The 26,266-nt window shown below is 41.4% G+C and overlaps 1 protein-coding gene across 2 annotated transcripts in view; it reads left to right on the forward strand.

Moving 5' to 3' along the window:
- Positions 1 to 596: 596 nt before the first annotated feature.
- The window catches only part of Foxj3 (forkhead box J3), a 127,697-nt gene continuing 102,027 nt past the window's right edge, over positions 597 to 26,266 (forward strand). Inside the window, exons 1-2 of one of the 2 annotated variants that reach the window (XM_008835412.2) lie at positions 597 to 747; positions 25,818 to 25,878. In XM_008835412.2, coding sequence (XP_008833634.1) covers positions 25,835 to 25,878 — 44 coding nt within the window. In that variant the 5' untranslated portion in view covers positions 597 to 747; positions 25,818 to 25,834. The remainder of the gene's footprint in view (positions 748 to 25,817; positions 25,879 to 26,266) is intronic. The other variant, XM_008835413.2, reaches the window with a different exon arrangement.

Raw genomic sequence — 26,266 nt, forward strand, 5'->3', positions numbered from 1 at the left:
ACCTGTTGATAGCAGGGCCATGACCTGGCCAGAAAACTTGAGATCAGAAAGGCCTGCAGAGTTTCCCCAGGGTGAAGGGATGGCACGGAGGACCGCCGTGCGCGGGGAGCGGCCAGGAACCCCGGGCTCCTGAGGTTCCGAAGGACGCGTGTCTCCACGCGAGATCCAAGGCTCGGCGGGAGCCTACAGGTCAGTACCCGGCCCGGTGCCGACCCCAAGGTGTAGGTCTCGGCCCTGCGGAGGCCGAGGCTGCAGGGCGGGGGAGGTCACGAGGTCACATTCCTGCAGAGCCCAGGCGCTGGCATCCTGGGGGAGGCTCCCAGGCCGCCGGTCCGCGCCATCCTGGACTCGGGGCCGCCTGGGCTGAGCTACCCCGCAGACGTCGCCCAGAGGTACATGCACCGCGGGGCCTGGAAAGTGCGGGCCTGGGGGTGCGGAGGGAACCCCGGCACTAATTGTCCCCGCGGAGGGATCCTGTGCACGGAAGACGCGCGCTTCGACGGAGGGTGATGACGCCGTGGACGCCGGGCGGATGGCACAGCGACGTCGCGGGGGGCGGGGGCGCGCGTCGGGAAGTAGTTCCGGGTGCGCGGCCCCGGATGTTGGCTGCTCCCGCTGCCGCCGCTCTCGGCGCTGCTCGGGGCCTCGGCCGCTAGCAGCAGGCGCAGTCGGGACCTCTTGCTGGGGGCGGAGACGCACGCAGCTGCTGGGGGCTCGGCCGGGCCCTCCCGGCCTACGCAGGCTGAGGTGAGCGTGCCGCGCGCGGCGCTTGGTCAGGCCGGGGCGGCGGGCGAGGAGGCGGGGCCGGGGTATCTCCCGGGACCGAGGCAGGGGCTGCCATGGGCGAGCTGCGCTCTCTTCGCGGCCGCGGCAGGCGGGGCGGGGCCGGGCCTGGCGGGAGGGCGACCGGGCCCTCCCTTCCCACGCGGCTCTTCTCAGCTGCCGCTGCCCCTCAGCCCCGGAGCCTCGGCCCCGCGCGCCCGCCCTTCCCCCAGGTGGGGCCCAGGCACCGGGACGCGGCCCCCGGGGTCGCGGCCTTCGCGCCCCGCACCGCGCGCTCTCTTTCCCGGTGACCTGGCCCCGGGCTGGCCGCGATGCGGGGTCCTCCGGTCCGTCAGGCTCGGGGGCGCTTTGCAGCCTGGAGGGCGGGCAGTGCCGCGCTGCCTCGCGGGTACCCTTCGGGGTAGCGAGGCCCCGGGCCGGGGGCCCGCGTTCCCGCCCATCCTGTCGCCGTGTCCTTTGCTGCCATTGGGGCAAAGGCAACTGCTCCATGCGGACGTGTTGCTGTCGCGCGTGTGTGTGTGTGTGTGTGTGTGTGTGTGTGTGTGTAAAGGCAGCCGCTCCATGCGGACGTGTTGCTGTGTGTGTGTGTGTGTGTGTGTGTGTGTGTGTGTGTGTTGCATCCTGCCCACGTGGTAGGGTGTCCCGTCCCTCCCACCCCCTCCATTTTTGCAGTTGGTGAAGAGGGAGGTTAACGGGATGGTTTTTGTTGTGTTTTTCTTCTTCTCTAATTTCCTCCCGGTAGCATGGAAGGTGTTGAGATCAGTTTGCTTTGCCGAGGATGACTGTCGGTTTGATGGGAGAATCGAGAGTTGTACTCTTAGGAAATTGAGACCAGTAGGGGACATAGCAGAGCTTAGCTAGTTCATTGACATCTTTTCAATCTCCCATGAGCTCATGTTCTTTTCTCTACTGCTTAATCCTCCAAAGAGAGTAAGCGCTTGGTAAGGATGCATGGAGGTGTAGTTTTCATTCCTCTGTTTACTTTCTGTGTATTTTTGGCCTAGGGTTCTCTGCTCTGTGTTGGGGACGTGCACTCTGTTGTAGCGGGAGATTCCTGAATGACTGGAGTCGGGGAGATTGGTGGACATAGTTTCCGCCTTTCACTATGCGTACTTATTTTTGTTTTTTCCTTCTTTTTTGTTACCTGCTAAGAAAACAGGCATGGTGTGTAGGAGTGTTAGAGACATAGCTCAGTTCTTGCAAACCAGGTAGTTCCCCCAACTTCTTTCCTGATGGCTCGTGTAATCTATTTACTTTCTTTTTGTATTATGTACTGCTGGGCACTGACAGTGGTTTTGAAACGTTTTGCGTGGCTCCCCCCTCTCATATCTCCAGGTTAATGTTTCGTCTTCCTGTGTTTTGTCCTTTGAGACCACAGGTTGCTCTTTGTAGGGAACAGGTCACAGCAGCAGTGACAGAAGCCGTCCTTTTAAACTAAAGCGCATATTTATAGTTAGGTGTTTTGTGGATGAGGTCAGGAATGTTTATTTTGTCTCTGTTCAGTTTATTAGTTTAGGTGAAGTTAATCTTGCTGTTTTTGAGACAGGGTCTCACTGTATCTCTGGCTGGCCTTAAACTCAGAGATACACCTGCCTCTACCTCCCAAGGCTGAGGATTAAAGATGTGTGCTACTATGCCTGGTGAAATCTTAACTGTTTTGAATGCACTCTTTTTTTTAAAAAAATTATTTTTTTATTATTTTTTATTTTATGTGTACGAGTGTATTGCCTGCATGTACGTAAGTGCACCCTTGTCGTGCAATGCCCATGGAGGACAGAAGAGGCTGTCAGATCCCCTGGAACTGGAGTTACAGACAGTTGTTAGCTGCCATATGGGTGCTGGGATTCGAACCTGGGTCTTCTGCAAGAACAGTGTTCTTAACCACTGAGCCATCTCTCCAGCCCCTTGAATGCACTCATAATGTCAAATGGCAGCACTCTCTTTTTCTGCATTGAAGTTTTTCTTCTTGTAACCCAGACTGGCCTCTTAACTGGTGTTGAATTCTCATCCTCCTGCCTTTACCTCCAGGAATTATAGGCTTGTGTCACCTCTATAACTGGCAACACTGTGGTCTTTTTTTTTTTTTTTTTTTAACCCCGACTTGCCTCTTAACTGGGTTTTAAATCTCATCCCCCTGCCTTTTCCCCCCGGAATTATATGATTGTTTCCCCCTTTAAACTGCCAGCACTGTGGTCTTTTTTTTTTTTTTTAACCCCGACTTGCCTCTTAACTGGGTTTTAAATCTCATCCCCCTGCCTTTTCCCCCCGGAATTATATGATTGTTTCCCCCTTTAAACTGCCAGCACTGTGGTCTTTTTTTTTTTTTTTAACCCCGACTTGCCTCTTAACTGGGTTTTAAATCTCATCCCCCTGCCTTTTCCCCCCGGAATTATATGATTGTTTCCCCCTTTAAACTGCCAGCACTGTGGTCTTTTTTTTTTTTTTTAACCCCGACTTGCCTCTTAACTGGGTTTTAAATCTCATCCCCCTGCCTTTTCCCCCCGGAATTATATGATTGTTTCCCCCTTTAAACTGCCAGCACTGTGGTCTTTTTTTTTTTTTTTAACCCCGACTTGCCTCTTAACTGGGTTTTAAATCTCATCCCCCTGCCTTTTCCCCCCGGAATTATATGATTGTTTCCCCCTTTAAACTGCCAGCACTGTGGTCTTTTTTTTTTTTTTTAACTTTTTTGAAACAGGGTCTCCTTGTAGCCTCAGCTGACCTGGAACTCACTATGTAGACCAGGCTGGCCTCAATCTCATAGAGATCTGCCTGACTCTGTCTCCAGCACTAAAGATATATGCCACCGTGCCCAGCAACACTCTGGTCTTAAAATGTAGTTTTGATACTGCATTTTTCCTTCTATCTGATAGAATTGTTAGCATATTCTCCTTTTTCCTTCTATGTAGAATAAAACATACTTAAATATAGATTTTACCTGCTTTCATTATGCTAAGTATGGGTGGGGCAGTGGAAAACAGAATGTTGTTCTGATACATTCTAAGGTGCATTTTTATAGTAAGTCAGTCAGCATTTGTATACTTCTGCAGAGTACTGTGCTGTGAAGTAATCTGAAAAAATACGGGTCTCTGAAAGCTTTAACTTCTGTTGAGAAAGGAGGAGAATTCATACACAATAAACAACATCAAATGTCATTTGAGATAATGCAACCAAGGTCAACCATATTAAGTCATGTGCAGAAAATGATTTCCAAAGGTGAAGAGTTGTGTTCCAGGAGATTGAAGCGTGGATGTGCAAAGGCCAAAAAGTGGCGATTTGGGTAAGATGCCAAGTATCTGGATTGTTACAGGGAATTATTTTGGTGAATAAATGATCCTGTTTCTCAGATTGGCCAGGGTATATTGGTGGAGGATCTGTCAAGGATAGAGGATATAGTTTAGTAGGGTACCTTAGTGGGTTCTAAAGACAGTGCAATGATGTGTATTGTTCCCAAGGAAGGTTTTTATGTCAGCCTAGTGTGCTTGGAATGGGGAGACTGATTAGCGTGTTGGAGAATTTTAGGAACAGGAGGATTGTGGGAATAAAAAATGGCATTCATTGAATGTTTTCTGTACAGTAGACATTGTTGTAAGCGCTTTACATACATTTAATTTATTAAACCCTCATCTTAAGGTCTTGTAATCATGAAGGGATTTAGGGAAAGTTACTTTATGCATCTAATCACCATCACATAGTGTATAGTTAGGTGAAATAGATTTTGCAGTGATGATTGTAAAACACTTGTGAGCAGATGTATGTCAGGAGGGATGTAGCACAGGGGCTGAAAACTAAGCCAAGGCAGTTTCGAAGTGCAGAGATGGTGAATGAAAATACTAGACCAGACCAGGAGGAGGAATTTATAACCTTAGAATTTTGAAAGGAAGGATAATGTGCCAAATTTGTTTTCATAGGATTTTAGAGATTTTATGGTCTGGTGTGGTATTTTTTTCAGTATTTTCTTACTAGGTTACCTCTGGTATCATTCTTATGTCAGAACTGCCCAATATCACAAAATGAATTTGTCTTCAGAAAAGAAACTAGTGTTTAGATATTTTATACTTTTAACAGTTCTTAAACTTCTCTTATTTATTTATTTTTTTTGAAAACAGCTTTGTATGTATGTACTTGTTAGTGTTGGTATGTACATGTGTGTGCACATGTGTGCCTGTGTGTATGGAGGCTAGTGGTCCATGCTGGTTATCTTTTTTTTTTTCTTTTTTGGGTGTGGTGGCGCATGCCTTTAATCCCAGCACTTGAGAGGCAGAGGCAGGCGGATCTTTGTGAGTTCGAGGCCAGCCTGGTCTACATGGTGAGTTCCAGGACAGCTGGGGCTACGAGGAGACCGTGTCTCAAAAAGACAAAATTTTTTTTTTTTTTACTTTTTGTGCATGAGTGTATTGCCTGCTTATGTGTAAGTGCACCCGTGTTGTGCAGTGCCCACGGAGGTCAGAAGAGAGCATCAGATTCCCCTGGAACTGGAGTTATGGATGATTGTTAGCTGCCATGTGGGTGCTGGGAGCCAAACCCCAAGTCTTCTGCAAGAGCAGCCAGTGCTCTTAACTGCTGAGCCATATCTCCAGCCCCAGGCATCTTTTCTTTGATCTCTATCCATCTTTATTTTGTTTTTGTTTTGGACCAGGCTGGCCTTGAACTCACAGAGATTTGCCTGCCTCTGCCTCCTGAATACTGGGATTAACTGGATGCACCACCTGCCCTGCCACCACCATTATTTTTTGAGAAAGGGTCTCACACTGGACCCAAAGCTTTTATTTAGCTAGACAGGCTGACCAGTGAGGTTCAGGAATCCACTTGTTTTTGTTCCTACCTCCCACCACAGCTGAAGGTACAGGCTTGTGTTGTGAAAGTCTTTTACATGGTTCTGGGGATCTGAACTCATGTCCTCAGGCTTGCACATCTGAACCGTCTCTCCAGCCCCCTAAATAGCTTTTTTGAGATTAAAATTCACCATTTAAAGTGTAAAATTAAGTGTAAAATTAAGTGTACTTATAGTCACCTAACCATAACCATAATGAATGTTAAAATATAATTTCAAAAAGAAACCCAGTACCTGTAGCAACTACTCCCCGTATCCTCCCCTCCTCCCAGTCTTCGCCAATCACTGATAGACTTACCATCTCTATAGATTTACTGCTTCTAAACATTTCCTATACATGGAATTATACTATTTCACGTTGAGGTTTTTTTATGTCTGACTTCTTTCATTGTGCATGTTTTAAGGATCATTGATGTGTTAGTATTTATTCCCTCTTACTGCCAGATATTTTCTAGTATGGGTGTGCTCTGTTCTTACCCATTGTTACTCATCTAAGCCCTTCATTGTTACCTTATCTTCACTTTACTGACCCCTGCTGTGGCTTTCCTTTCAGATTATAACCTCTACTGTGCTCTCCTAGGCATTAGGGATAGTATAAAAGAGTAAGTCAGGGTTGCCCCTTGAACATTTCATGGTTTACGTATATTTCTCCTACATTATTTCATTTGATCATACAGCAAACCTGGAAATCAGTGTGGGTGGGGGAGATGGGAAGTGTTATTTTTTTCTGGTAGGCTAGACTGACCTTGAACTTGAAGCTATTCTCTGCCTCCTCAGTGCTGAGATTACAAGTGTGAGCCACTGTATCAGCCTGGGAATCACTGAAATTTTATGATTATTCTTATTTTAAGACTGAAACATAATTTTGGTGATTTTCATTTTTCTGCCTTTTCTTTTAAAGCTTTAATGGTGCTTAGTGTGATGATAACTAATATTTTATGGGATCTTACTATTAGCATAGAAGTGCTGTGAATATGTTCATTATAGGATCCTCATAACAGTTCCTACATGAATTTTACAGAGGAGGAAATGGACACAGAGAAGAAAGAAGTAGTTTGCCTAAGGGTTCAGAGCTAGGAATGGAAAGAACCAAGTTTCAGACCTTTGCAGTCTGCTTTCAGAACTCAGGAATTAATCACTACACTGCTTTGGTTATTGATTATGAATTGGGGGGTTGCATTTCATTGAAGAGTATGAACAGAATAGGAAGACTGGATTTTTAATGTATTTGGAGGAGCTGTGAAATTAACTTGACATTGCATCCATATTTCTTTTAATGTGGACCTAAAGCTATAGTATACAAAGACATTTGTTTAGACATTTAGAGCATTTTCCCATTTGTCCCAGCTAATTTGCCTCTCACCTAAATGCTTAGAGACTTGCAGTGCTCTTCACTGTTGACTTTTTAAGTCATTCAGCATTCCACATTGACTCTATTCAGAAACCTTAACTTGGGAGCGCTAAAGCCCCCTTTACCATTCTGCAGTCTTTTAAGGCAGTTTTTGTTTTCCATATTGAACAGTGAGCCTTTCAGTCCAAGGGGAGGTGCACTACCTCTTCCACCTCAAAACGGAAAATACTACAGTGGCATTTTATAACTGTCAATTTTTTGGACCACCTTAATTGGCATAACTGGGTTTTACTGCACAAATAAGAACCAAAGTACAGTGTTTTGGTTAAAGAGATTGACTTATACCAAAATTGAGAAAGGCATATGCTGTACAGGATTTTCAGTTTAATAGAATTTGTTATAACCAGATCAGTAGAGCATTATTACTGTGGGCCATCTGTTGGGATATGGAAATAGCTTTGTTACAAGGAACCAGATGTTGTACTTACAACAATGGCATTCTGCTTATTTTAAGTAACCTTTTGTTGATAGGTACCTCTGACTGCTATTCTTGACCTATATGAGAATGTGATGTTTTTCAGACTGATTAATACTCTTGTAGGATTAGGACAAAACAAACACAAAACAAATGACTTATGGTGCCAAACTTTAATACTATAATAAGAACTTTTACTTTAACACCCTTCACAGAACTCGTTTCTAGTAATTTCTAGGCCACTTTGGTTACTCTTAAGAATTTTACCATAAATCTAACATGATTTCATTTTGGTGTGATTGGAACTATGTTGACACTATACTGTCTTATTTACCACCTTCAGTGAGTGAAGTAGTCTGTACTCAAACTTAGAAGTGTAATAAGATGAACTTTAGAATATAGTCTCAGTTGGCAAGATGGCTCAGAAGATAACTGCTTACTGTGTGGTTATGAGGACTCAAGTTTGGATTCTAGCAGCTAAGTAACAAACCAAATATCCTACAAATGCTTGTACCTCCAGCTGTCAGGGGATCCACTGCTATCTTTTGGTGCACACCCAAGCACCCCCCCACACACACATAAATACATACATGCTCATACACACATAAATAAAATAAATCTTAGAAAAAGAGAAAGAACTGGCAAAATGGCTTAGTAGGTAAAGGTCCTTGCTGCCAAGTCTAATGACCTGAGTTTGATTCCTGGAACTCACAAGGTGGGAGGAGAGAAATGACTCCTATGAGTTGTCCTCTAACTTCTACACAGGCATCCTGGCATGTGTGCACACACATAAAATAAATGTTAATAGTTTAGAGAATTGTTAGAGTTGCAAACTGCCTGTGCTATTTTTCATTATCTTCACATCCTATGTAGAAGAGGGTCTTTGAGTTCATAGATTATCTTCCTTGATGATCATGTGTCTAAAGGTGACTTTACTTAGCTAGTCAACTTGACTTTCAGTAAAAATTTTTGCCTGGGTTTTCTTTGGGCAGGACCAGATGGCCTCCTGCCAGCTTTTCTGGCAGCTCTGTATTGGAACCAGTAAAGTGTACTTGAGTTTTTTCCACTTTGAGTACAAAGCTAAAAGCTGCAACTGAATTCTTCCTAGTCAGAGTCCTGCTTAGTGGAATGGTATCAAATTCAGATTGATCTTCTGATTGATTAGAAGAGTTTAGTTTAGTGCCTGTGTAAGCTTATTAAAGACCTCAGAAATTGGAATGTATTTTTGCCCAAGGTTGAGACCTGAGCTTACTTTCAAACCATTAATAATTTTAATTTCTAATTAACTGTAAGATTTGTGAGAGAAATGGGTGATGGAGGTGAGACTATTAGAACTCAGCTAACCACAGTTTCAAATTCTGTTTGCTTACAGAGAATGGGTCTGAGAGGAGGTTATAATATGGTAGAACTAGGTTATTGTTTAGATTCTAGATTTTGGCTGATGGTTGTTTACTGAGTTAACTAAAAATAACTTAAATAAAGTTTCTGTGGCTTGGCTATAAAACATTTGGGTGCACTGTTTGGTAGGCATTGGATGGTATTCCTACTGTATTTGTTGGGGTCTGTGATTCTGTGACACACTTTACACGTATAGACAGGTAATTTGAAATAATTGATGGCTTTGCTTATGCATACATGGATAGCAGTCAGCATCAGAAATGCTAACTTTGTGTGTCAGGAAATCATGTTTCATGTTTCACATTATTTATTTAGAACCTATAAAAATGTTGAAATATTTCTACTTGTATTTGAATGATGTTTGATCTATTGGCTTTTGGAGCTTATAGTAGCCCTGTGATACAGATAGGGTTAGTAGTAGTCTATTGACAAATGGGGAAAATGAGGTACAAGAGTTATTATACTTAATTTTTAGTAGTAGAGCTGATTCTGGGACCCAGTCCCTGTGTTCTCAGGAACTTCTAGTGTTGAATCTTTTTAAGGTAGAGAACTAAAAGTTTTACTGAGGTACAGACTTTAGATTTTTGAGGTGAAACTGAAAGACTGTGGAGGTCCCAAATGACCCAGGCTCTTAGACTAGAGTATATCCGTTTTTTGTTTTCGTCTTTTTGAGACATGGTCTCCCTGTAGCCCGAGCTGGCCTGGAACTCACTATGTAGACCAGGCTGGCCTTGAATTCACAGAGTTCTGCCTGCCTCTGCCTCCCAAGTGCTGGGATTAGAGGCGTGCGCCACCATGTCTGGCTGACCAGAGTGTATCTTATGGTACTGTAAAGCTTAGGGGACATGAAGCTAGTGGGGCAAATTATTGTTAATTTAGATCCCTTGTCATTGGAAACATTTTTATATGAATCTGCATTTCTGCATTTCAAATTCTGGAGGTGAGAACAGGAAGGAGTCAGAATGGAAACATTGAAAGTTTGCTAAATAGCAGATCAGGTCTATTTTAATGGAAGAACATGTCTATAAAATTTAAAGAAATACTGGGAATGTGATTTTAGTGAAGGTGCCTGGGCTGCTGTTGCAGATTGAGACCTATTGTCTGTTGCTTGGTGAGTAAAATGACTGACAGTGTATAAGGAAGTATGGGGTAGGGAGAGGAGACTGAGAGGTAAGCATTGACAGTGGGAAACTGGAATTTTCTTTTTCTGAACCTTTCTTCACAGTTTCATTCAGAAATGTGATTTTTTTTTTTATGGTTCAAACAATTTAGAAAAATGTTATTTTTTTTTTTTTTGTTTAAAGAGCAGTTTAAATACTCGGTATTATCAAAGTATCAAAGTATTTTGCTAAGAAGTTATGTAAATAAATTGGTTTGACAGATTATTTGAGTGCAATGCTATGGGTCAAGTTATGAGTGTATTAGGTGATTTAATATCTGCATTAGAATATGATCATTTTAAGAAATGAATTTTGAACTGGAGAGATGGCTCAGTGGTTAAGAGGACTGACTGCTCCTGAAGAGGACCTGGGATCATTTCCCAGCACCCTCATGGCACCCAACAATGTTCATAACTCCAGTTCCAGGGGATCCAGCACCCTCTTTTGGCCTCTGAGGGCATTGAATGCATGGGTGCACTTACATACATGCACGAAAAACACTGATACACATAAAATTTCTTTTTAAAAGATAAGAATTTTAGTCTGTTAGAACTAACCCAAACCCCAGGTTTAAAGCAATTATTTGTCAACTAAATGATCTGAAAACAGCACTCTAGTATGTAATAAAAATTTGACCTAAAGATTTACTTGCTTCCATTCTGTGGCAGATTTTTCATAAGAAATCCCAAATTGTTAGTGTTTCTTTAAGGTACTGTTTTTAATCCAGGAACATTGGATTTGTTAATTTGTCTTTCTTAGTTTCTCATTTATGTGTGACGTTTATGTCCATAGTGCTGTACTGACTACTGAGGTCACAAGTGAAAGGTAGGGTTCTTGCCAGTGACCACAGCTACTTAGTATGGGAAGGACGTCAGAGAGCTCTCCTTGGCATAATAGAAATATCCTGTGATATCTTCTGATTACTAGTGGTTTCTTTGTTTTTGGTTTTTTGAGACAGGGTTTCCTTGCAGCCCCACCTGTGCTGGAACTCACTCCCCAGAGCAGGCTTGGCCTCAATCTCACAGTCTCAGTCTCTGCCTCCCTTTGCCTCTGCCTTCCTAGTGCTGGGACTAAAGGTGTGTGTCACCAAGCATGGCAGCCTTTCCTACTAGTTTTTAACTAGAAAGACAAAGTAGCTAGCATGCTTGTTTGAGGAACTAATACACTTAAGGGTGTGGATGGATGACTTTTTTATTTTTTTGAGTGCTGAGACTCTGGTTCAGAGAATGTCCTTGAGCCAGTGAGATGGCTTAGCATGTAAAAGCACCTGCCACAAAGCCTGACAGTCTTGAGTTTGATTCCCCAGGACACACATGGTGAAAGGAGAAAATTGATTCCTGCAATTGTCTTCTGACCTCTACTTGCATGTAGTAGCACATACATATTCATACAGATAACACACACAGATAAATAATATATGAAAAAAGGTATCAAAGAATGCCCTTATTTAAGGAGCATTTCTTCACCCCTTCCTTTTTCTTTTTTTTGAGATAGGGTTTTGGTATGTAGCCCAGGCTGGCCTGATCCCATGATCTTTCTGCTTCAGTTTTTCAAGTGCTTGGATTATGGTATATGCCACCAGGCTTGACCCTCTAAGGAACATTTCTTACTGAGATAGATGACCATAGATGACCCTAGTCATTCCAGTTTATAGAGGGTTATCAGGTTTGTTTGTCTCTTGTAGAGACAGGATTGCATTCTAGGTATAGTGGTCTATATACCTTTAATCCCAGCACTCTGAAGGCAGTGACAGGCAGATGTCAGATCAAGGCCTTCCTAGTCTACATAGTGTGTTACAGGCCATCCAGGGGCTACATAGTGAGACCCTGTCACTCACAAACTGCTCCCTCATCCCCCAAACCCTTATATTGGCTCTTACAGTGTGGAGACAATGTCTTTTTCACTTCTTATCCTCTCTGGAGTTCTGTTACTTAATGAAGGAGACATGTTCTGAGAAATGTGTCAGGTGATTTTGTCATTGTGGGACCATCAGAGTGTGCTTATGCAAATTTAGATGACTGTGGTGTTACTAGATGATAAAACCAATAAGACCACCATCGAGTATAGGAGAAATGTTAAGTGGCAAGAAACTGGGAGTAACGTGTTGCAAGCATTCTATGTCATTCATTGTAATTTTAAGAATTTTTTACCTTTTTACCAAATAATTCATAGAATCTTGAGTTACTCCTTCATTCAGGCCAGTGAGCTTTCCCACTAAAACACTTAATGGTGTGGTGGCTTACATCTTTAATCCCAGCACTGGGGAGGCAGAGGCAGGAGGATCTCTGTTAGTTCAAGGCCACCCTGCTCTACATAGCAAGTTCCAGGCCAGCTGGGGAGAGATCTTGTCTCAGAGAGACCAAAAAAAAAAGCCACTTAATGTATGGTCATTTGTTTACTCTTCCCAAGCCTACAGTCAGTGATAGTTGAAAGGTGTCCAGTTGGGTGTGGTGGCACATACCTGTAATCCCCAGCAGTCAGGCAGAGCCAGGAGAATTGATTGCTACAAGTTGGAGGTCAGCCTGTTGAATATAGTGAGGTGAGTTCTAGACAAGCCAGGTATATAGAGTAAGATTCTATCTACAAAAAACAACAAAAAAAACCTGTTGAAGGCTCTAATTGAGGTAGAATTTTCTTGTAACTAACTCGCGCCTTTAATCCCATGGAGGCAGAGGCAGGAGGATCTCTGTTAGTTCAAGGCCCCCCTGCTCTACATAGCAAGTTCCAGGCCAGCTGGGGAGAGATCTTGTCTCAGAGAGACCAAAAAAAAAAAGCCACTTAATGTATGGTCATTTGTTTACTCTTCCCAAGCCTACAGTCAGTGATAGTTGAAAGGTGTCCAGTTGGGTGTGGTGGCACATACCTGTAATCCCCAGCAGTCAGGCAGAGCCAGGAGAATTGATTGCTACAAGTTGGAGGTCAGCCTGTTGAATATAGTGAGGTGAGTTCTAGACAAGCCAGGTATATAGAGTAAGATTCTATCTACAAAAAACAACAAAAAAAACCTGTTGAAGGCTCTAATTGAGGTAGAATTTTCTTGTAACTAATCTTTTTTCCCCTGTGAAACAGTAGAGCCTAGTTTGATTTCTTTTACAAGATAACCCTTCAAGTACTTAAAAATTATTATTTCAGCAAATACTTGAGTACTATGTCTGCAAAACATTGTCTAAAGGCAGTTAAGTGGCAGTCTGTTCATGATGACAGATGTAGAAAAGAGCCATTGGTTTGCTGAAAAGTAGTGGTTTTGCTTATACTGATCAAGAAAGCTTCATGTGCTTGAATTGAGATGAGATAGGCACGTTTTGGACTGAGAGAATCATTCAAAGAAATGAGGCAGAGGGGGAATTAGACCAGAAAAGACTCAGGTTGGTTGCTTCCCAACTGTATCCCAGGATATTAAAAATGTTCATTGTTGTATCTTTAGTTCCTTGGAGCTTGGCAAGTAATGGGGCTTAGTAAATATTGGTTGAATGAATCGATAAATTGTCACATTTGGAAAAATAGCAAATACCCTTTTGTTTACATTCACAAAGTAGTCGAGGTTATTGAACATACTGATGTCTTCTAGAGGGGAAATGATTTTCTCACTTTTTTCATGTCTGTTAACAGCTCTTAAGCCTCTAGAAATGCGTCTGTGTCTATATATTGGAGGTGAGCTGCAAGGCTAGAACATGTTTTCTTCCTAAAGCTTCAGTGATTGTACACTTGACATTTGGTTTCTAAGTGCCTCACTACTGTGTATCCCTCCCTGCAAACATTCTAGTTTGTAAGTGGCCTTAACACGTCCAGCTCAGCACAGAACGCTCCAGCGTGAACAATGGATACTGTTTTCCTGATGAAGCTGGAAATGTGATTTGCATCTTTCTAGCAGCTGGCTCACAGTTGTCATTTTAATTTACAAGAAGCTCTTCACGTAGATTCAGAGAGGATTCTTAATAGCAGAGCTATGAAATGAGTGCTGGTTTTCTTCTGATTAAGTATATGCTACCTTCAAGAAGTACTAGTCATTTTTAGCTTTATAAAATTAAAGAAAAACAATGGATTGTACAGATAACACCCAAAGACTTTACCTGCCCTATTGAGTGTGCTCTAAAAAAATAAAATATAAGCCGGGCCGGGGCCTGGTTGTGTAGATCTGTCATCCCAGCTGCTTCGGAGGCTAAGACAGTAGGATCATAAATTCAAAGCCAGCTTGGGCTACACACTGAGTTCCTCTCTCAAAAAGTAGTAAGAGGGCTGGGGATAGAGCTCAGTGGAATGCTTCTAGAGCTTTTATGGAGTCCTGGGTCCAGTCTTCATTACTGTACCCTCACACCCCCAGTATATAAAATAAAAATGAATACCTATTTATTATTGAGGTTCAGCAAGATTTTTCTGCGTGTATCTCATGTCTTCTCCTTTATGATGATGTATTTTTAAATATTTGTGTGTGTCTACAAGCCCATGTGTAGAGTCCAGATATTGAGTGTTTGCCTCTCACTCTACACTTTTTGAAGAAGGGTCTCACTGAACCTGGAGCTCACTGGTTTGGCTTGCCTGGTTGACTAGGAAGCCACCAAGATCCTCCCAGCTCTGTTTCCCAGCATTGGGCTTATGGGTGCACACTTCCATGCCCTTCTTTTTATATGAGTGCTGGGAGTTTGAACATAGGTCAAGCACTTTACTGAACCATCTCCCCAACTCCTGTGCTGATGGCTTTTTGTTTTGTTTTATTTTTAAATTTATTTTATTTTATATTTTATTTTATTTTTATTTTTGGTCTTTTTGAGACAGGGTCTCCCTGTAGCCCCAGCTGACCTGGAACTTGAGACCAGGCTGGCCTTGAACTCACAGAGCTCCCCCTACCTATGCCTCTCAAGTGCTGGAATTAAAGGTGCACTTCACCAGGCCTGGCCACATGCCATTACTGTAGGTAACAGAATTGACAGTATTTTTTTCTTCTCGTGTGTGTGTGTGTGTGTGTGTGTGTGTGTGTGTGTTAGAGAGAGAGAGATAGAGAGAGAGAGAGAGAGAGACAGACAGACAGACAGACAGACAGACAGAGAAACAGAGACAGAGAGACAGAGAGAGACAGAAAATTCAAATGTGTATGGTCACATGCACGTGCTTGCATGCCTATGGAGGCCTGAGGTTGACAGTCGAGAGTCTTCCTCAATTACTCTCCAACTTATTGCTTATTGAGGCAGGGCCTTTCAGTTGAGCCTGTATGTCTCCCATATGACTAACCTAGCTAGTCAGCTTGCTCAGGGGATCCCATCTCTGCTTTCTGAGTGCTGGAATTACAAGTGGGCTGCTGAACCTACCTGGCTTTTACATGGATCCTTGGGATCCAAACTCCAGTGTCCTCCAGTGTGTGCAGCAAGCACTTTTAACAAATAAACAAATAAAACAAGCACTTTAACAAGTATTTATTATTTCTCCAGGTACCTCACGTTTAAAATATAAATTGACAGTATTTCTTAGATGCCATTTGATATCCAGTGCAGAATCAAATTCCTGATTAAAGTTAAATATTATTTGAAAGTATTTAGAAATGCCTTTTCACAGTTGGCTTTTAATTGAATCAAGATCCAGACAAGGCCCAGTTGGTTATTTTTCAAGTCTTACCCTAACCATAGATCCTCTCTCCCTTACTGTGTTTGTGGTTTTATTATTATTTTTAAAATATTTTAATTATTTTCATTTTATGTGTATGAGTGTATTGTCTGCATGTATGTGAGTGCACCTATGTTGTGCAGTGCCCTTGGAGGTCAGAAGAGGGTGTCAGATCCCCTGGAATTGGAGATCGTTGCCATGTGGGTGCTGGCAGCTGAACCCAGGTCCTCTGCAAGAGCAGCCAATGCTCTTAACTGCTGAGCCATCTCTCTAGCCCCAGTGTTTGTTTTTTAGTTGAGACAGAGGCCTCACTCTGTAACTTAGGCTACTGTGATGGTTAGTATTAATTATCCATTTGACAGAACCCACAATCCCCTGGGAGGAAGGTGGGCCTCTTGAATGTGCCTGTGAGGGGATTATCTTGATGAGATTCATTGGGTGGCACCATTCCCTGGCTGGGATCCTGAGCACTATAAATGGAGAAAGGGAACTGAGTAGAAGTGGGCACTTGATTATAGTTTCTGCTTTCTGATTGGGGGTGCTGTGTGACTCACTGCTTCAAGCTCTTGCTCTTTGACTTCCCCTCCATGGTGGTCTGTATCCTTGAACTAAGAGCTTTCCAGGTTATTTCTCTGGGATTACAGGTGTGAGCCACCACACCTGGCCTCCCTCCTCTTTACTTTTCATCATAATTTGACTTCTCTCTTTTGGTTCTTTATGTTTCCTATACAGAATTCTTTTACTATTACAAACATGTAGCTGACCTTTTCTTGCATCCATTCAGCAAATATTTTAGAATGTTGTGTATACAACATATGATAAGGGATTGTGAGACGTGCTAGCATTCCAGTAGTAGGAACAGATGCGCGGTGAAACAGTACAGAGTGGGTTATTTGCCCTCCTGTGGGTCATGCCTTAATTAATAGTTTTCCACTCCCACCCTCTGAAAATGTGGTCAGTGGAATCTTATTTTGAGACAGGGTCTCACACATGCAGTTCAGGATGACCTTGAACTCAGTGTATAGCTTGGGACCGCCTTCTGATTCTCTTGTTTCCACAGCCCAAGTGATGAGATTACAGACTTTGCTACTATGACTAGTTTTGGAATTATCTGAATCTGTCACTTTAATCCTGTCCCGATCAGATTGATTCTATCTCTGATGAATCTTAGTTACACTCTTTGATCTGTCTCTTACTGCTTCCTTTTTTGTTTTAAGCCATTTTATTTTTTTACATTAAATTAGTCTATTTTATGACAGGGTCTCCCTGTGGCCCCAGCTGGCCTGGAACTTGTTATGTAGACCTTCCCAGGCTGGCCTCCGTTCCCCAGTGACCTTCCTGCTTCTGCTTCCTGAGTGTTGAGATTAAAGGCATACGCCACCATTCCAGGCTGGGCATTTTTTTATTTTTTAATTGTGTGTGTGTGTGTGTGTGTGTGTGTGTGTGTGTGTGTGTGTGTGTGTCAATGTTCAGGTGCCAGCAGAGGCCAAAAGAGGGCATTGGCTGCCTTGGAGCTGGAGTTGCAGGTGGAAGTGAGCCACCTGACATGAGCTTTTTAAACCCATCTGGGGTCTTCTGCAAGAGCAGTATGGGCTCTTAACCACTGAGCCCTCTCTCCAGCCCCTAAACCACTATATTACTCATTTAATTTTATGTTACTGTTTTTGTGGTGTTGAGAGATTGAACCTTGGTTGGGGCCTCATAATTGCTGAACTCATGCTCTTTCACGAAATTATTATCTCAGTTCCCACTGAATCTTACTGCTGTTCACAAGTGCAACCAATACGAAGTTTATGCTGTTGTGTAGCTTTTTTTTTGGTCTTTTTGAGACGGGGTCTCCCTGCAGCCCCTGCTGTCCTGGAACTCACTATGTAGACCGGGCTGGCCTTGAACTCACAGAGATCCGCCTGCCTCTGCCTCCCAAGTGCTGGGATTAAAAGTGTGCGCCACCATGCCCGGCTAGCATTTTTATGTAATAAGTTTATCAACGTCTTTGAGAGCAGATATTCCCCCCCCCCATGATACAAAAAATTTAATAAGCTCATTGAGAGAATCCTCGTTGATACACCCAGCCTGTTTTTACTACTCCCTGAATCTAGAGTTTCGTGCTAGTTCCAAGGAAATAATCCAGATCTGGTCCATTCAGTGTTCTGAGTTAGGGAGGACAGACCTTCGTGCTAACTGCTTTCCTATCACCATAACTCTGGCAGTTTACTACTTTTTGATTGTGTTTAAAGACCTTGGGTACTTCAGGCAGCCACTGTTACTAGAGCAGGATTGACAGATGATATCAAAGTTTTCTGTTGCCCCTAAGTAGTGTTTGCTGAATTAACCTGTGCATCAAAATCACCTGGTAGAACTTTTAGTTAACAGGTGTTCCAGGCATCGCCCTGCATTAGTAAATCAGGATTTCTAGGAATGGGATAAAATGATTGTAAGTCAGCAGTGGTTTTTAGACTGACTTTGGGGAACAGGCTGGTAATATTTACTTTGTTGATTCTTGTAGTGGAGACCGTAGATAGCTTGCTGCCTTTTTGGGAATAGTCCAGCATTTCATTCCTCTTGACATGAAGTTCTGGTAGGTTCATTTTGCTTAACAGTGGTGTGATAGGCTCCCTTGCTTTGAAGTACTCCAGGCAAAGCACATGAAGCCTAAGATAAAGATACAGGATCCAGAGAAATGACATCTTGGTTTTCTAAATATAACTGTGCTCAGATTTAAAGGCTCAGAACCCTTCAGCTCTTTGAAAGTTTATTCTGTTTGTTTAGTGAGTACCTAAGTAATTTAAAATGGAAGGGTTTAACATTTTAGGGCGGATAATTTTTTAAATGTTTAATAATTTCATGTATATCAATAAAGGTGATTTGAACATATAACATGATTTAAGTTTATATGCTTTTGTCATAATTTCAGTGAAAATAAATCTTTATATTGGGGAAAGAAAAGTTCTTTATTAGACCACATGATTTAGTTTTGGATCTGGATGTTGTGCTTAAGTTACTGAGTAGAGTAAAAGGCTGAAGCTTTCAGGGTTACCAGTGAGTTAATGACAGACCCAGAAATAGAATCCTGTGTTATTTGCTTGGGTTATGATTTGGTTTGAAGAGGGAGGCCTGTGGTCTGTTTGCATAAACTGAAGGAAGTAAGGTTTGGGGTTTGAAGTTACAGCTCTAATGTTTGCCTAGGAAGCCCTTCTCCCCCATATTTACCACCTATTGTCTCTAGTGTGAAACTAAAGAGAGAGCCTTACATTTTGTACTCTTAATCTTAAAAAGCTGAAGCTGATGGCCCTAGTCTTTTCAGGAGAGGGATGGGGCCTAAGTAGTTGATTGGTAGAGAATTGTAGAGTAACTTCCTTCAACATTTTTTTCAGTTGTGTGAACTTTAATTTTTAAAAAATCTTTTATCTATTCTTTGACAGTTTCATACATGGATGCACTGATCATGTCCATTGAACTCCCTCTTCCCACTTGTATGAACTATTGTAATGGACTGTACATATATGGTTGTTAAGCATGTTTAGTGAATAAACTGTGGTTTGGAAATAGTGGAGACCACCAGAAAGCACACAGTGTTGAATGGCTAGAGAGTCATTAATTCGAAGGTGACTGTTGCTAGTAGAGGTGCTTTCTGGTGAGCCACTGCTTTTGTTTTACCCTTTCTCTTCTGACTTTAAGGTTTGAGATTGTGTCCTGAGGCACTGTGTGGGAAAGAAGCAGGGACTTGATAGAATAAAAATACTATGTGTGGTGATGTTATACTTTTCTTCCCAAACAGCTTTGTTGAGTTATAATTCACATACACAGTTCACCTATTTAAAGTGTAAAATGTAGTGTTTTTAGTGCCTTCACAGGATTGTGCAGCCATCATTGCACTCTAATTTTAGAGCATTTTCCTCCCCCTCTGAAAAGAAACTCCATGCTCATTAGCAGTCAGTCCCTGTTCTTTGACCTCTCCTCTCCTTGCTAGCACTGAGAAACTAACAATGTAATTGCTAATACAAATTTTTCTTTGGCTGTTTTGTATAAATGGACTCATACAGTGTATAGGTTTTTCTAATCTTGCTTTTGATTTAGCATTTCAAGGGTTGTACGTGTTTGAGCATGTACAGCACTTTCATGTTTTTTATATTTAACACATTTTCTTTATCCATTCATCTGTTAGTGGGCATCTAGATATGTTTTACTCTTTTGTTATGATTTAGTCTTCTGAATGTTTCTATTCTATTCAGGTTTTCCTGTGGATTTTTTTTTTTTTTTTTTGAGACAGGGTCTCTCTGAAGCCCAGCTGGCCTGGAACTCACTATGTAGACCAGGCTGGCCTTGAACTCACAGAGATCCACCTGCCTCTGCCTCCCAAGTGCTGGGACAAAAGGCGTGCACTACCACGCCCGGCCTTTCCTGTGGATTTTTGTTTTCATTTGGGGATTTTTTTTTTAAACCTTAGAAGTTAGAATTGCTGGTTTGTATGTTAAGATCAGTGTTAATAACTTCCTGATGAAAAAAGGAGTTGGCTCTATTTTATAAATTTTCAGTAGCAACTAGAGAATTTAAATTTTTCCATATCAGTTGTTTTGATTATAGCTATTTTAGTGGCTGTGAAGTATTTTTGAAAGTATTTTTGAAGCAGTTATATGTGCTGCTTATGTGGAAGTCAGAGGACCTTCAGGAGTTATTTCTTTTCCCACCGTGGTTTCCAGGGATCAGACACAGGTCTAGGGTTCATGGCAAGCACTTTTACCTGCTGAGCCATCTTGCCATGAAGTGGTGTCTTACTGTGGTTTTGATTTGCCTTTCCTTAGCGGCCACTGTCCCTGAGCATCTTTTCATGTGTTCCTGGGACACTCATGTATCTTCTTCGTAGCTGTGGCTATTGAAATACTTGCCTGTTTTTAAATTGGTTTGCTTTTTAAATTACTGAGTTTAAAAAATTCTTCATGTATTCTGGCTATTTAACTTGGCCTTCTAAAGGTGGTATTGGATCTGTTGGAACTGGAGTGACAGATGGTTGTTAGCCACCATGTGGGTACTGAGAACTGAACCCAGGTCTTCTGCAAGAGCAGCCAGTGCTCTTAACCACTGAGCCATCTCTCCAGCCCCCTTCTCGAGGTCTGAAAATTTACTTATTGTAACAGTTCTTTTGATTTCTCTAATACTCTCATTATAAATTAAGGATCCCCAAAGATTTAATTCCTTTATAAAAGCTCAGGCTGTGCCACTGACTTCAGTTTGGCTGGTGGAGCTGAGATGCATAGCTGATTGCTACTCCCAAGATTCTTTTTCTTGTACTCCTGGCAGATTTCTTCTGTCCAGTCTTATTAAAATATGGATTACTGGGGCTGGAGAGATGGCTCAGGGGTTAAGGGTACTGACTGTACTCTTGCAGAGGACCAGACTTCCATTCCTAGCACCTACATGGTGGGTGGCTAACTACTGTCTGTAACTCCAGTTCTTGGGGATCTAATGCCCTCTTTTGGCCTCGGTACACCCCTTGTGCAATGCAGGCAATACACTCCTACACATAAAATAAATAAAAGATAATAAAATATTTTAAAATATGGATTATTTCTATGGCTGCTTTAATGATTATCTGTGACAAACTGTGTAACAGTTTACCAGGCTCAAATAACCTAAATCAAAGAGGGTCTTTCTTTATCTATCTTAGTGGGTTTTGTACTTTCAAATCTTTTGAATTCAAAAGCAAAAAAATGAAGGCATAGCTTTTTGACCTGGTCCATTTAATTCTTAGTCATTGTTATGCTGATACTCTTGTCATAGTAACCTATGGGTGAAGTGTTCTTTATATCAGAAAAAAAATCAGCCTCTGAGAAGTTAGCTGTATATTCAGAGTCACACAGTAACTTTCAGAATTGGAATTCTGATTATCAAGCATTATATGTCTGTGCTGGTGGTAGAGAGGAAGGGCTTCATAATTACATGGGAACTTACTGAAGATAACGGTCCAATTCCATCTCTTGTCCCCAAATAATGCATTGTTATAGAACTGTTGGTACTAACAGCTGCTTCTTAAATGTGACTAGGTTATGACTTGGTTTTATATATATATATATATATATAGACACTGTGTTGGAGCACACCCATCAGCCAGTGACTTGCTTTTGCTACTCAGATTTTGTTTGTTCCTTTACACAAACTGATGACACATGTTGTTTTCAAAGGGTTTGGGAAAAATGCTATTAGTTGCTGTTGGTGCCACCTTTGTTTTTGTTTTTGAGACAAGGTCTCCACTCTGTGATGCAGGCTGGCCTGGAGCTCACTGTGTAGCCCAGATGGGCCTTGAACTTGCAGTAGTTTTGCCCCATCCTCCTGGGTACTGATATTACAGGTGTGAGCCTTGATGGCTTTACTGTTAGCACCAATTTAAACCATCTAACTTATGGCTGTAATTTAAAGAGTTAATTGTTGAACTATAATTGGTATCATAGAGACAGGAGTTTGTAGCTTGGAGGACATCAGCAATGAGATTTCCTGACTTTGGTGTGAATCACAGTCTTTATGAGATTTTCCTGTTCATAGTCAGCTATTTGGTTAAGATTGACTTTTTTCTCCCCGGTAGTCAACAAGCTTGTGGTCCAGGGTACCATCCAGGGGCAATAATCTAGGTGAAAAGTGAAAATGGAGAAAACTGTCGGTTAGGTGTTTGAAGCTAGAGCATATGGGAACAGCTCGGAGCTAGAATAGGTTGTCACTGGTAACTGATAACTGGGGCTTCTAAAGATGTCGGTATTTGGAGACTGAACATGTAAGATCACTTTCCCTTGCCTGAGTTCTGAACTGATTGTTAAGTAAAGCAAGAAGCAACAGATGAAGATGAAAGATACAATACCTTTTGAAAATTATTTTTTTTTCAGATAAAATTCACATACCAAAGAGTATAAATGCATTGCTTTTATAGTATATTCACAAGATTGTATAGCCATCATCCCTGTCAGTCAGAATATTCTCATCACTCCTAAAAGAAACCTCAACAGACACTCCTCATCTCTTGTCCTCCATACCTCCTCTCCTGGAAACAAGGTTGCCATCTGCTATCCCACTCCTTGAATTTGGCTATTCTTAACCTTTCATGTAAATGGAATCATGTAATGTGTGGCCTTTTGTACAGATCTTCACTTGGCATAAGGCTTTCAAGGTTCATCTATGTTGTAATACATAAAAGATAACATTCTTTTTTTTTGATGGTAGACTAATCTGTTATGTTGTCGTGTTGATACTATATATTACATTTTGTTTGCCCATTTGTCAGCTAATAGTCATTTGTATTATTTCCACTTTTATTATGAATAGTCAAATGCTATAAACATTTATGTAGGGTTTTTATAAGAACATTCTCTTGGAAATACATGTGTCTACAAATTTTGAGAGTGTGCACATGTTTTTCTGGGGATTGCACCTAGGGCCTTGTGCTTGCTAGGCCACTGCCACTGAAATGTATTTTCAATCTTCCTTTTTTTTTTTTCTTTTTTTTTTTTTTTAAAAAAATAAAGTTGCTGTTGTAGAATATCTTAGATTTAAAAGTGAGTTGACTGGAACTGGAGAGATGGCTCTGTGGTTAAGAGCACTGACTGCTCTTGCAGAGGTCCCATATTTGATTCCCAGCACCCACATCGTGGCTAACAACCATCCCTAACTCCAGTTCCGGGGTACTCCGATGCCCTCTTCTGACCTTTGTAGGCATCACATGATACAGGTGCACTTATATATACGCAGGCAATACACTCATACCCAAATAAAAATAAACGAAAATTTAAAAAGTGACTTGACTGTCTCTTCACAGCCCTTCATCCCCACTTGCCCATGGCTCAGCCTACCCTAGAGAATGTTTGGGTTAACAGAGCAAATGTACCCTGATTACTGCCTTATAGAGTTCTGGATGGAGAGGGAAGAAAAAGAGAATAAATCCTAGATCTTAAATCTTTTGTTAAGTCAGTTCTACCCACCTCCCAAGTTAACTCTTTGGAGATGAGTTGACCAAGAGTGTTTAGATAAGGTGTACTTCATAGAAACCCAGTTTGAAAGAAATGCTTTGTTCTGACAAAGAGAAAGTGATAAGCTAGAAACCAGAAAGCCATTTTTAGATGAAAAGACTGTGCCCAAGAAAGGAGTATTTTAAAGAAAGGGTGAATTCACTTTTAGAAATGGTGAGTTTAGGACTTCTAGGAGGCAATGCTAGTTATACATGTTTAGAGATTAGGAAGTAGCATATAGGCATTTAAAATATAACCCTGGAAAACCTACCCATAAAATAAAATAGAGAAAGGTAATTCTTAAATCTGAACTCTGGTTTTGATTATGATGATGTTTCTGCTTTATCTTACTATGGGTGGCTTGCTTTTGGATGTTGTGAGTTCCGATTGTGAATTCACATACTCACATTCACTTATTTTGGAACCCTACTTGAAGGAATTTTTCCAGACCTAGAATCAAAAGTGAGGTCCTCCTATTTCCTACAGTTACTTCAAGCAAAATTCTAGGTATGAAGCTTTAAAAATCATAATCTAGGAGAGAGTTTGCTTGTGAATTTTGAGGGAGACACTTCACTGCCATGCTGGCCCCAGCCCCTTGCCAGGACTGTACTTAGTGCCAAGCATTAGAAAGCCATTTTCCTTGCATTTCTCTTGGGTAAGACCTTTGCTTTGGGTAAGCTTTGCTTCTTGCAGGGTTTCAGAGAGCTGGGCAGAATGTCTAAGGGAAGCTGCTGTCAAGCACTCTGCATCCCTCTCTAATGTCCTCCTTTTACCTGGTTTTAGTTTCATCTTATTTCTTAACTAAGCTTTTGATCTTTTATAATGAATTTTAAATATGTGGCCAGTGTTTTAATTATTTTCAGTGGATATGGTGATCAGGCCATCCATCTTGTCATTCTGGCAGAAATAGAAGTGCCTGTCTCTCCTTAGTGTATGCAGGGACAGTTAGCTCCTGAAGACTCATTTGGTTTCTGAATCAAAGGTTATAACTTAGAGCAAATCTAATGTTTTGTTTGGCCCTTGTAGTTTTTAGAAAATAAGAATCAGACTGCAAATAAAATTTTGGATTTCTTTCGAAAAATTGGAAGTCCTTATAATTCTGTGTCTAAACACTGTCTAGCAACATTTGGCTAGAACTGGGAGTAACAGCTGATCCCTTCAGAATGAACATGCTTTCTTGTTTTAAAAAATATTTATTATTGTTTTTATTTTATGTGTATGAGTGTATTGCCTGCAAGTGTGTTAAGTGCACCTGTGTCATGCAGTGCTCATGGAGGTCAGAAGAGGGCATCAGATCCCCTGGAACTGGAGTTATGGATGGTTATTAGCCACCATATGGGTGCTGGGAATCGAACCTGGGTCCTCTGCAAGAGAAGCCAGTGCTCTTAACCACTAAGCCATCTCTCCTGCCTGAACATGCTTTCTTTAGCTCCTCATAGTCTCTACCACGTGTGCAGTGTACACACATAAGTATATTTAGACCTCTTCTAATCTTTTTATATTTTTACTGTAGGCACTTGTGAATTATCTTCGTACCCAGTAAAAATATTGGCACTTTGCCATTGTTGGGCAATAAGACCAGTTGACACTGTTTATATTTGTTCATTTATTACTTATAAACAACAAATCTGTAGTAGTTAGTACAGAAACTTACATACATGGTAGTATCTCCATGTTTCAATGAAGAAAATAAGTTTTCGTGAGGTTATATAAATTCTTCAGGGTCTCAGTAGTGTGACAGAATTTGAATTACTCAAATCTACTCTTACTCAAATGCTGCTTCTAAACCTTTTCTTTTTAAAGCAATGGAACTACTTCTTCAGATGAAACTTTAGTGAAACTGTATAAAATCAGTAAAGACAGCAGTGTTTTTGTCTGAGACTAGTGTGTGAGGGTGATGATGTGGGAGCAGCTGCCTGCATGCTTGGTGCTTTTAGGCACCTGGCTGGACTGCCTAGGATCCTACCAGATTTGGTATACTCTGTGTCCTAAGCACAATCATTTGTTAGGTTTTATGGGAGGCTTCACTGTCTTTGGTTGGGTGTCAGTTACAGTGCTTGTTTCTCTTACATGGTGTGTCTTTGCTACTGTACTTTTCATTCACCTGTGTTTTGAAAATGTGATTTATTTAGCTTTCTATTTCTCTTTTCAGTGTTTTAATTAGAATTGTAGTTGGGTTTATAGTTTTATTTACTTCGACACATCTATTAATTAATTCTTTCTTACTTTTTAGATTCTCTTTGTGGCCAGATGGGTTTGTATGGACAAACTTGTCCATCTGTAACTTTGTTAAGGTGAGTGCTCTTTTTTTCTCTTGATTGGAACATCTAACATTTGGTATGTTACATTGATCATCTCATATGACAGTGCAAAACATGAGGTTCAGAGTAATGTTTTTTGTTTGTAAAGTAAATATAGTTTTGTTATAGAATAATGTCACTCTTAGATTTCCCCAGTTAAGGTACAGTAAATCATCTTTGCTTTGGAAAAAAACACTGCAGTTGGTTTTGTCTAGTAGAGCAGTTCTGTGGAACGGAGTGTTGATGCTTATGAGACTTTTGAGGTAAAGGGATTTAGATCTGCTTTTAATCTCAGATAATTTTGAACATGAACCAATATAACTTCATACTTTTTTTTGTTGTTTCTTAAAAATCCAATCTGCTTTCTACTTGGTTTAGTTAA

This window comes from Nannospalax galili, unplaced genomic scaffold (assembly GCF_000622305.1).
Source record: "Nannospalax galili isolate Female #2095 unplaced genomic scaffold, S.galili_v1.0 scaffold577, whole genome shotgun sequence".
Lineage (NCBI taxonomy): Eukaryota > Metazoa > Chordata > Mammalia > Rodentia > Spalacidae > Nannospalax > Nannospalax galili.